The sequence below is a fragment of the Peromyscus californicus genome, unplaced genomic scaffold (assembly GCF_007827085.1).
Source record: "Peromyscus californicus insignis strain IS unplaced genomic scaffold, ASM782708v3 Scaffold_11__1_contigs__length_118956290, whole genome shotgun sequence".
NCBI classification, from domain to species: Eukaryota; Metazoa; Chordata; class Mammalia; order Rodentia; family Cricetidae; genus Peromyscus; species Peromyscus californicus.
The window spans coordinates 45039999-45052139 of record NW_026294402.1 but is presented as its reverse complement, the minus strand read 5'-3'; the positions used below and the strand labels follow the sequence as shown (position 1 = coordinate 45052139).

Genomic DNA, 12141 nt, shown 5'->3' with positions numbered 1-12141 from the left:
GTTTCGTGTAACTCAGGTCCTTGTGCGAGTTAACGATCTCTTGTAGCCTTTGCTCCTGATAATCTATTGACTGTAGTCTTGTTTTAGCAGACTCAAATATGGCACCTTCAGGGGAAAACTTCAAACTTCCCCTACACCACAGGAATGTTCTAGAGAGCAGCTGGCATCTTGTGCATTGAGGGCTGTTAATGGATGGAGCTCCCAGGACTGTGACTGAGTCACAGCTGTTAATTGTTTTTATGGTTTGTAGCCACCAAGACTAGTGTTGAGACTTGGTCTCTATGTGTCAGTGCAGAAGGTGAAGCTTTGTGGAGGTGTTTGGAATTACATAACATTAAAGTGGAGCCCACAGGAAGGAAGGGATTAGTGCTTTTTCTCATGAGAGGGCACTTTTAAGATTTATTCTCTCTCTCTCTCTCTCTCTCTCTCTCTCTCTCTCTCTCTCTCTCTCTCTCTCTGTGTGTGTGTGTCTTTGGATACCCTGGAGCTCTAGTTACAAATGGTCACAGACCATCCGTATTTATTACTTTTAAGTCTCTCTCTGTCTTTCTGTCTCCCTCCCTCTCCACTGCTGCCCCCCAACCCCCTTCTAAATTATCTAGCTTTAGGTATTCTGTTATAGCTATTGAAAACAGTAGTATTTAGGGGAGTATTTATAAATCTGTGCTCTTAAGAACTCACTGTTTTTAGCATAATCTGAGACCAAGTACTTACAGTAGAAGGAAATTAAAACTCAGTTGAAAAACTTAATTTTAATGAAGCTAACCTAAAGTATTTATTACATGGTAGATGTTTTAACAGTTTGACCTAGGTTTAGTTCCTTATATCCAAATGTAAATAGTTATTAAATATATTTTATATTCCAGTTAATAAATGAGTAAAGGAACTGAACATGCAGTTTTCAAAAGAAGTACAAACGGCTGATAAATGCATGAAAAAAAGGGTCACACCTTTAGCTCCCAGAGAAATTAAAAATACATTGAGGAGCTGGAGAGATGGTTCATTGGTTGAGAACTTGTACTGCTCTTGCAGAGGATCTGAGTTCAGTTCCCAGCACCTACATCAGGCTGCTCACAATTGCCTATAATCACCAGCTCCAGGTGATCTGATGTCTCTGATCTCCATGGAAACTTATACTCACATGCACATACCCCTCCACAGAAGCACAAGCACACACATAATTTAGAACAATAAAAAATAAGTCTTATAAAAGTTACATTGAGTTTCCATTTCACCCCAGTTAGAATATCTATCATCAGGAAAACACAAAAACAAAAACAAAACAAAAAAAAGAAATCCCTAACAAGCTGGCAAGGATGTAGAGAAAAAAGAATCCTTCTACATTCCTGATAGAAATGTAGCTTAGTTTAACCTCTGTGGATATCAAAATGGAAGTCTCTCAAAAAACAAAAAAGAGAATTATCATATTATACTGGTAAATCATTCCTAGGAATATACCCAAATAAGTCAAAGCCACACACACAGTGGGGATACCTGCACATCTGTGTTACTCAGGGCACTGTTCACCAGAGCCAAGTTATAGGATCAGTTGGTGTCCACCAGCAGATGAATGAATGAAATAATACAACAGGGTATTAGTCAGCCATAAAGGATGAATTACATTTCGTGGTGGAAAATGCTTGGAACTGGAAGTCACCATCTTAAATGAAATAAGCCAGACTCAGAATGACAAGTATAAGATATTTTCTCTCAGATGCAGAATCTAGATTTAAAAACTATGAAAAGTAGAAGGGAGATGATTTGAAGGAGGAAGGGGACCAGAGGAGTAAAGAGTGGGACTCTATTTTGATTCATTACTAGTGAATAAATGGCTTATGTTGTCTTTTCTAATATTATACAATGTATATATCTTTCTTTCTTTTTTTTGTTTTTGTTTTTTGTTTTTTAAGACAGGGTTTCTCTGTATAGTCCTGGCTGTCCTGAAACTTGCTCTGTAGACCAGGCTGGCCTCGATCTCACAGAGATCTGTCTGCCTCTGCCTCTTGAGTACTGGAATTTAAGGCGTACACCACCACTGCCCAGCCCATAGTTTTCAAAAGTAATTTACCTGGAATACAGCAAACACTATGGTCAAAAATTGTGTTTTTAAATTACTAGTATTTACTATAGTGAGTATTTAATTAGTCATTGATTGAACGACCCTAGAGAAGGACTTAGTCAGTTATCCCAGAAATACTACTCCTATGGCTGGAGAGACAGTTCAGTGGTTAAGAGCACTGGCTGCTCTTCGAGAGGACCCAGGTCCATTCTCAGCACCCACACGGTGGCTCACAATCATCAATAACTCCAGTTCCAGGGGATCCGATGCCCTCTCCTGGCCTCCACAGACAGCAGTGGTACATGCAGGCAAAACATCCATATACATAAAATAAATAAATAATTTATTAATTTACCACTCCTAAATGGGTCTGGTGGTACATGTCTGTATTTCCAATATCGAGAAGGGGTCTGGTGGTACATGTCTGTATTCCCAATATTGAGAAGCCAAAGCTGTAGGATAATGAATTAGAGAGAGGCCTCCCTGGGCTACATAGTGGGACCCTGCCTCAAAAAAACAGAGGTTAGGCATGTGGCCCAGTGTTTGAGAGCTTGGCTGGCACACGCAAGGCTCCTTCCTTCAAAAATTACAATAATAATATCAAACAAAACAACCACTCTTCCCCATAATTCTTGAACTTGTTTACCATTTAATCACTAAACATCTGATATGAGTCAGCTGGGGTTAGAAGCTGAATGACACTTAGCTCCCATCTACCAGTGACTCAGATGCCGGTGGGCGAGACAAGGTATAATGTATGCTGTAGGAGCTGGAATTGCAAGAAACCTCGTGGTGGTGTTGGAGAAGGTTTCCCAGTGGTGTTAGTTCAGTAAGGACAGAGGAGCAGCCTTGTCAAGGGCCAAGGAGCAGGGAGGCTGGGAGAACAAGGCTTGCTTGAGTTTTTCATCATTTTACCATACAAAGCATAAATGTAGTCACAGCTTTCCGAAAGGATGTGTTTCTGAAGATCCCACATCCAAGATTATTTAGTCCTTGGTAATAAATGTAACAGTACGGAGGCACCATTCTTGGGGTGCACATATTGACAGCCATCAACGTGGATGCATGCCTTCTTTCCACCCACCTTCAGCATGATTAACAATGCTTTGTAGAGTCCTTTCCCCTCACACCTTATCATGGTGGTACTTTGGCCCTCTTAATGCTGTATTCTTGCATCTTACTTGTACTTATATACTTAGAGATTGTTCATATCACAAATAGTAACAATGCCCCTTAATACCTTGATAACATTGTTATCAGATATTGAAACCTGGGTGTGTTGGTGTACACCAGTCATCACACTTAGTAGGAAAAGGCCTGGAGTTCAAGATAGAGATAGGAAGTTCAAGATTATCTTCATCTACACAGTGAATTAGAGTCCATTCTGGGTTTTGTGAGACCCTGTCTCAAAAAGGCAAAAGGACAAGAAAATAACTATGATGAAAAATAGTATTAAATGGCTGGTGAGATGGTTCTGGCCACTTGCCACACATGTCTGGAGATCTGAGTTCGATTCCCAGAACTCACATAAAGGTGGAGAGAACTGACTCCACAAAAAGTGTCCTTTAACTCCCACACACCTGTCTCATGCACATGCACACATTGTAATAAAATGTATACTAGCATTATAATCCAGTCTGACATAGGCCTGTAACCCCAATTACAAGGGTGGTAGAGACAGGAGGCCTGCTTGGGTAACTCAGAATGAGTTCAAGGTCATCTTAGGTAATTTAGCTCCTGTCTCCCCTCCCCCACAAATGTAAAAAAAAAGGGAGGGGGAAGGTTGGAACTAGGGCTCAGTGGGAGAGCTGAAATCTGGAAGGAACAGCTTAATTTATGCCATAGTGGTGGAGGCAGATAATCCAACCAGGGTAAGGTCTTCTTCCACTTGGCAATAGTACAGAGTTTACCAACCCCCCGGCCTAGCAGCTCTGAAATTACGCCAATCTAAACCAAGTATTTTATTTATTTATTTGTTTGTTTGTTTGTTTATTTAGTTAGTTAGTTTTTTTAAGGCAGGGTTTCACTATGTAGTCCTGGCTGTCCTAGAATTCTCTTTGTAGACTAGGCTGGCCTCAAACTTGCAGAGATCCGCCTGCCTCTGCTTCCTGAGTGCCAGGATTAAAGGCATGCACCACCACCTCCCAGCTAGACCAAGTATTTAATTTGAAAATATTCATATTATTTCCAATTACTTATAAAGTTAAACCATTATTTTCCTGTTACATTATTTCAATTTTGCCTTAATTTAATTTAGAGGAACTTGCAGTGTAGTTCCTTTGACACAAACCAGGTAATAAGTCTTGTTTCCTCAGGCTGAAAAGTTTGATCTCCTTGGGTAGGAGAAAGACAGGTTCAACCTAAGTTTTTCAAAAGTCACTTGGGTCATAGTGTAGCCAATACATTCTATTTTGGGGGACAGACTTTAGAACTCCCCTCTAAAACTCAGTGAAAGAAAGAAAACAAGGGGAACCTGAAAACAGATCACTCAAAGTGTAAGACTCTCACTCTCCTTTTTTTCTAATTTGTTTTGTTTCATGTATTTAGTCTGAAGTTTTCACTTACTTTGTCCCCACTTCAGTTAGTTCTCAGTGCATTGTGACTGCAAATGTAATCTCCTCTTCACTCCTCTCCCCATGTTTCTCTGACTCCTTCTCACCCATGTTTCTTGGCTTCCTCAATTCTAATCTGTCTCATGCACATGCACAATTGTAATAATTGACAGAATCTATGACAGACAGTTCCCAGTGGCCAAGAGTGCCTTAACATTTATCTAATAGTTTATCTGATAGTCTCTTGCATGTGTATGTGTGTGTGTTTGTGCATGCACATGCGTGTGTGTGTGTGTGTGTGTGTGTGTGTGTGTGTGTGTGTGTGTGTGTGTGTGTGTGTATCAGAGGACAATTATGGGTATTATTCATTAAGTACCATCCACCCTTTTAAAAAATAAAGAAACAGTATTTATTTGTGCGTGGGTCTACATGTCTAAGGTCAGAGGACAACTTGCAGAAGTCATTTCTGGGGCAAGGGTTGGTGGCAGGCACCCTTACCCTCTGAGTTAATTTGCTGGCCACACCTTTGTTTGGGACAGTACCTCTCAGTGTCTTGGCACTTGCCTGCTGGCTCAACTGGATGGTCAGCAAGCCCCATGATGGGTCCAACTGTCCCTGTCACCTTAGTGCTGGGTGAGCAGCTCACTGCACCACTCAGTTTCGTCTGCTTTTTAAACTTGCATTCTGGAGATTGAACACAGGTCCTGGAGTACTTCTCCAACCTTGGCATCTCTCCAGCCTTCACCTAATATTCTCATAAAGAGCCTCCTAGGAGCATATAGCAAACATTGGGTCTTTAAAACAAAAAAAGTTGTATAAACCTTTGAAAATTAGCCCACAGAGAGTGAATGGCTAAATATCATGATGAAAATTAGGTCACATGGGTTCCAATTTTGTCTGGGACAAGTTACTTAATTTTGGGGGGGAGGGTCTCAGTTTCCTTATTTGGAAAACAAGGAAGCTGGTGGTCAAGCTTTAAGGTCTTTTCCAGCCCCAGCATTCTGCAATTCTAGGCTGTAGTTAAAGCTGCCACGAAAGACCATTTATTTATATGGGACAAATGTCCCAGCAGCCGCTTCCTCCTGTGGTGGTTCTCAACGTGTGGGGCTCAACACTGTCACAGGGGTCTCCTAAGACCATCAGAAAACACAGATCTTTACATTATGATTCATAACAGAAACAGAATTACAGTTATGAAGTAGCAACAAAAATAATTTTATGGCTGGGGTCACCACAACATGAGGAACTGTATTAAAGAGTCACAGCATTAGGAAGGCTGAGAACCACTGGAAGGCAATACACAGCTATAGAATCTTATTCAGTCAGAATTTCTAAATTGCTAGGAGTTTAAAAATGTAGTATTGTGGGCTGGAGAGATGATTCAGAGGTTAAGAGCACTGACTGCACTTCCAGAGGTCCTGAGTTCAATTCCCAGCAACCACATGGTGGCTCACAACCATCTGTAATGAGATCTGGCACCCTCTTCTGTATACATAATAAATAAATAAATTTAAAAAAAATAAAAATAAAAATGTAGTATTGTATTAAAAGTAAAATACCTTGAACTTGAAGAGCAACTATGATCCCACTTGCCCTCTCTGTGGAACTCCAGTTCTGTGGACTAGGTATGGGCAGAACAGAGGGCCCTGCTACATGATTAAATCTCTACAATCAGGTGGGAAGTCGTCTTGACAGCAGCAAGATCAACACTCAACATTTTGATTCTTCTTAAAAATACCTTTATTGTAGCCAGGTATAGCAGTGCACACCTTTAATCTCAGCACTCGGGAGACAGAAGCAGGTGGATCTCTGTGAGTTCAAGTCCATCCTAGTCTACATAGTTTAAGGGCAGCCAGTGCTACATAATGAAGCCCTGTCTCAAACAAATAAACAAACAAAAAGAAACCAAACCAAACCAAACCAAACCCCAAACGCCTGTGTTTAGTTTGTGTGCATGAGTGTACGACGGCATATGTGTGGAGGTCAGGGACAACTTTGTGGAGTCGAGTCTCTCCTTCCATTTTCACATGGTCCCCTGGATCAAGCTCAGTCAGCAGGCTTTGAGGCAGCTCTAGTACCTGTTGAGTCACCTCACCGGCCAGGTGACATTTCAGTTCAGTAAGTCAGTTAGCCCTTGACAGACACACAAACGTGTGTACGTGGGATGTGGAAGCAATGGGGGCAGAACACAACAGGAAATTAGATCATTAATGACAGGTATATTTAATCAACTGTTAAATATAGACTTGACAAAAGAGGTCAAATGAACCTGACATACCTGAATGTGTGAAAGGAGAGTCAGTGTTAATTTTGAAGACGGCGAGGAGGATGGCACTGGGGAAGGGTACTTGTGTGATGGGAAACAGTGGTGTGGTGGGGTGGCAGGTGGAGCAGTTCTCTCCTGCAGTGAACGGAAGAATATGGAGGGGTTTGAGAGTCCTATGGAAGAGTCAGACCCTGGTTAACAGCCCTGGGAAAGCGCGGCAGGTGAGAGGTAAGGTATTCTGCAGGAGCGTGTCAGAGAATTTGGTCAGCTAAAAATAGGCAAAAAGTAAAGAGATTAAAGACATCTTGATTGGGTTTGTTCTTTGACTTCAAAATAGCGATAATTGGGGCTGGAGAGATGGCTCAGAGGTTAAGAGCACTGACTACTCTTCCAGAGGACCCAGGTTCAATTCCCAGCACCCACATGGCAGCTCACAACTGTCTGTAACTCCAGTTCCAGGGGCTCCAACACCGTCACACAGGCAAAACACCAATACACATAAAAAAATAAAAATAAATAAAAAAATTAAAAATACAATACAAAACAAAAAAACAGCGATAATTTTATTCAGCCCTTCCCTTGTAAAATAGTCTTCCTGGGGAATGCTATGTTATCCAAGTACAGACCTGCCCAAGACTTCCTGCAGATCTTCTTGATTATCAGCCTTGCACTAGGTCTGTTTTGCTTTGACAGAAGTGGTTTGGAGCTGAGATGTCCTTGAAAGAAAATCTTGTTTCATCGCTCCAAAGCAGAGGTTCGGAGTGGCTCATAGGGTAGCCGAGACTGTTTCTGGTAATCCTAGAATCCACTTGCCTTTCAGATCTCGTGTTCTCACAAGTGGACAAGAAAGTATCAGAGGCGAAGTCTGTGTACCATCGCAACAGTATGAAAACAAAGCAAGCAGAATCCTGCTTTCTTCACTGGGCCAAACAGTAAAGAGATTTGTAAATATACAAACGGCTGTAGAGTGTTCAGGCTAGACGGCTGTCTCCAAGAATGTTATTTAAAAATACATGTGATGTACTTTACAATAAACCACTAGGTGGCTATTAAATTTCTGCAGCTTTAAATTTTTTTCTAGCACAGTACATTACAGTAATTGGAAAATAGTCAGGGTTCTTAATAATTTTCAAAAGACAAACAGAATCTGTGCCCTGGAGAGACACTCTCCCACATCTAGTAAAGAAAACAACCTGTTCCCTGCCTCTGTTCCTTAGGGGATCACTGACTTCCTGTCTTGGAGAGAGAGGAGACGCATTCCTCTCAATAGTGGTTTTAGCTTATTTTTCTCTAATTGTCATGACAGCCTTTCCAAAGAAAGAGGGACATGTCTTACCTGGGTCAATAGTTCCCTCCAAGAGGAAGTGATCTGGAAGCTCTGAGACTTCTTTCCTCTTACTGACACTGGAGATGTAGAGGGTGGCAGCTCTGTCAGCAGCTGGAGCAGGCAGCCGGGAATACAGAGAGCATGGAGACCCAGAGAGCCTGCAGTCTGGGTGTGGATCCAGCAGCCGTCTGTGAGAAGAGGACTGAGACATGAGGAGGAATGAGGAAGGAGGTAGCCAAGGGAGGAGACTGCCCCTGGCACGCCTCAGACCCGCCTCAAATGGTGCCCGTCTCCAAGGCACGGAGAACTTGCAGCAAAATGCTAGAGAACACGGGCATTTCCTTTAATGTAAATGTCACTATTTGGTGAATCATCTCTTCTGTAAAAGCTGGTTTCTGGCCTTTCCCAGGCCCATGCCTCTTTCAGAAGGTTAGGAAAGCAACATAAGGAAATGACCCTGCTTGGTTAACTAGAGCATCCTTTCTCACACCGGCCTCTTGGTTCTGAGGCTCTTGTCACACTTGAGCATGAAATGCTTCCGTCTAACACACTGGAGTAATCTCTGTAATATAGAAATTATTGTATTTCTATATTATACCCCAAATACCTAAAATACCCCTAAAATATAATTTTTGGGGGGAAATAAATATTTTTGTATAGTATTTTTCCCCCCTTTTAAGACCTTATTTAGGATTTTTCCCTCCCAAGCTCAACATGGTGTCACATGACACTTGATAGGGGCTGTTCAGATTTACTTCTCAATGACCTGGAAACAGCACATTTTCATAATGCCTTTCCATTATCACATCAAATACCAGGCCAAATCTATATCATTAGAATCTTTCCTGTGTGTGCGGGCGCGTGGGTGTGTGGAAGTTGTACATTCATGTAGAGGCAGAAGCCAGCCTCTGGTGGTGTTGCTCAGAACTGTGCATATTGGTTTTTGAGACAGAGTCTCTCACTAAGACCTGGGGGTTGCCGGGCGGCGGCGATGGTGGTGGTGGTGGTGGTGGTGGTGGTGCACACCTTTAATCCCAGCACTCGGGAGGCAGAGCCAAGTGGATCTCTATGAATTTGAGGCCAGCCTGGTCTACAGAGTGAGATCCAGGACAGGCACCAAAACTACACAGAGAAACCCTGTCTCAAAACAAAATAAAACAAAAAAAGACCTGGGGGCAGGGGTTGTCACATGATTTGGCTAGCTAAGTGATGGGCTAGTGAGATCCAGGGAGCTGACTCTCTCACTCTCCTCACTGCTGGGATTACAAGTGTGTGCCATCATACTAATAGGCTTTTTAAAAAGTTTTTTTTTTTTCTGTGTAAATGTGTGTGTGCATATGGGGGATTTGTGTGCATGGTATACATATGGAGGTCAAAGGACAATTTGCAGGAGTGGGTTCTCTCCTTCCAGTATGCAGGCCCCAGGGATTGAACTTGGGCCTTTAGGCTTGGCAGTAGGTGCCTTTATGTTCTGAGCCATCTCACTGGCCCTATGTCAAGCTTTTGTTTGTTTGTTTGTTTGTTTTGTTTTGTTTTTTGAGACATGGTTTCTCTGTGTAGTTTTGGTGCCTGTCCTGGATGTCGCTCTGTAGACCAGGCTGGCCTCGAACTCACAGAGATCCACCTGGCTCTGCTTCCCGAGTGCTGGGATTAAAGGTGTGCACCACCACCACTGCCCAGCCAGGCATTATTTTTTTTAATGTGAGTTAGTTGGGGATTGAACACAGGTCCTCATGCTTGTGTGGCTAGAACTTTACTGGCTGAGTTGTCTCCTCTGTCCCAGCATTGGCCTTTTTTTTTTTTTTTTTTTTTTTTTTTTTATAAAAAACTTGAGTAAAAATAGACTAGAATCTGGACACAGTAGCACAGTGTCTAATCCCAGTGTACCTACAGGAAATTCAAAGTAGAGACAGGAGACTCCCCAGAAAGCTCCAGGGCCAGCTAGCCTGGGTGGCAAAGACAGCCCAGAACTGACATCAGAAGCCTGTCCTCTGACTGCCACATATATACTGTAGCATGCTAGTACTGCAGGCTCCTTCCCCCAACACAAACCCAAACCCAAACCATCTAGTCCTAGGATGGTGGCAGATTTTTGACCTAAAATATTTGAAATATGATTGAGGGAGATTATTTTTTAAGGTTTATCTTTAACTCATTGATACAGCTTTCGAATCAACTCATTGATATAGCCTTCTAAAATGTTACTTCTAAAGAAAAGGGTGTAAATATAGCCTTGAAAGAATAGTAGTATTTCGTAGGGACTTTTTACTTGGACACGAGCTAAATTGTTGCTTTGTTAGCAATGGAATTAGAAAGTGATTTTTTTCTTTCCAGTACAGAGATGGTAAGAGGGCTTCTAAAGTTAGGAAATAAAATGCTGTGTAAGCAGGTAGTTTTGACTTAAAAAAAAAACAGGGTAGAGTTTTAATTTCCTAAAGTCATGAAAACATCATGTCCATAGCCATGATTACAGAGGAAGTTTGTGGTGAGGTCTTTGAAGGGACTTGGTGTAATGGATTACCAGAAGACAAACTAACATTTTTAAAAACGAATGTGGTAAGAATACAAATGTGATTGAATTTAAATAGCAAGTTTTCATCCTCCAAGTGACACAAATGGCTGAATGTAGTAAGGTCACAGAGTGATCAGTGGGGTTAGCTCAACTGTAGAGCATTTGGCTAGCAAGAACATGGTGCTGGGTTCCATCTCCATACATGCACAACAAAGTGACCAGAAGCAGAGTGAGTGCCAGTGAGCTTCCTCCAGCTCTAAAAGATGTAGGATGAATGATATGTACATTTCTAAGTTTTGGGACTTTGATACAAAGTTATTTTTTTATATGATCTGGAGTAAGCTGTTTCTGTGTCCTATATATTTTATAGACTTGTTGACAGTCCTTGGTAGATTCTAAGGCACTGGTTAACCAGAACCCTCCACATCTTCTCATTACTCACACAATGAGGGTAACATTAAAACAAGAAAATAATATAATATGATTTTCTTTTAATCCGATGAAAACATTTATGTATTAGGAGAGAATCCTTTTTTTTTCTTTGAAATATTTTAGGAACCAAATCGATAATTATCTGCTTAGATATAATACAGTGTGAAGGCTGGGAGAGGAAATAGATCAACATCAACCAGACTTTTTCATTTAATGGACCTTTAAAAATAATGGTGCTGGAAAAAAAACTGTTCTAGTGATAGTAATATAGAATAGCTAAGACTGAAGCAGGAGAATTATAAATTCCAGTCTAGCCTGGACTTGTAAGTATGACTCTGTCTCAAAAACAAACAAAACCAAATAAATATTGAGTGGTGAATATTATATTTGCTAGAAATGCTTAAAAATTTAAATCCTTACATTTTTATTTCATTTCATGTTTATAAAAAATTTTAGAAAAGTCATAGTCTTTTTTTTTTTTCCAAGACAGGGTTTTTCTGCATAAACCCCAGCTGTACTGGAACTCACTCTGTAGACCAGGCTGTCCTCAAACTCACAGAGATCTGCCTGCCTCCCTAGTGCTGGAATTAAGGGTGTGCACTACCACCACCCATTTATAGTCTTTTAATAAAAGACAATCTTTAACTTTGTCTCATGTATTCCAGGCTAGCCTCAAAAGTAGCCAAGGATAGCCTTAAATTTCTGGTCCTCTAGCCTCTACCTTCCCAGTGCTAGAATTACATGTATGCATTGATTTATAGGTGCTGGAGAATGGACCCAAGGATAGGAAAGTGCTGTAAAATGAACATATACACTTTATAAAAAGTGTATTACATACTACAGATAGTAAAAATTTCAACACAGATAACACTCTTTCAAGCACCCCCACCTCTCATAGCAAGGAAGGAACGTTCTAGTTAGGCAAATGCTCCGTCTTGCTAGCCACTTCCCAGCCTTGATACTAACCAGTAAATTAACAAAAGGGAAAAAAAC

The 12141-nt window shown here is 41.3% G+C and overlaps 1 protein-coding gene across 3 annotated transcripts in view; it reads right to left on the bottom strand.

Annotated features, from left to right (window-relative positions):
* Positions 1 to 12141, bottom strand: part of Il18 (interleukin 18) — a 28482-nt gene that overhangs the window by 9154 nt on the left and 7187 nt on the right. For all 3 annotated transcript variants that reach the window (XM_052760044.1, XM_052760055.1, XM_052760064.1), the window contains 2 exons: positions 8214 to 8406; positions 6890 to 7012 (listed from right to left, as the gene is read on the bottom strand). In XM_052760044.1, the coding sequence (XP_052616004.1) occupies positions 6890 to 7012; positions 8214 to 8406 (316 nt within the window). The remainder of the gene's footprint in view (positions 1 to 6889; positions 7013 to 8213; positions 8407 to 12141) is intronic.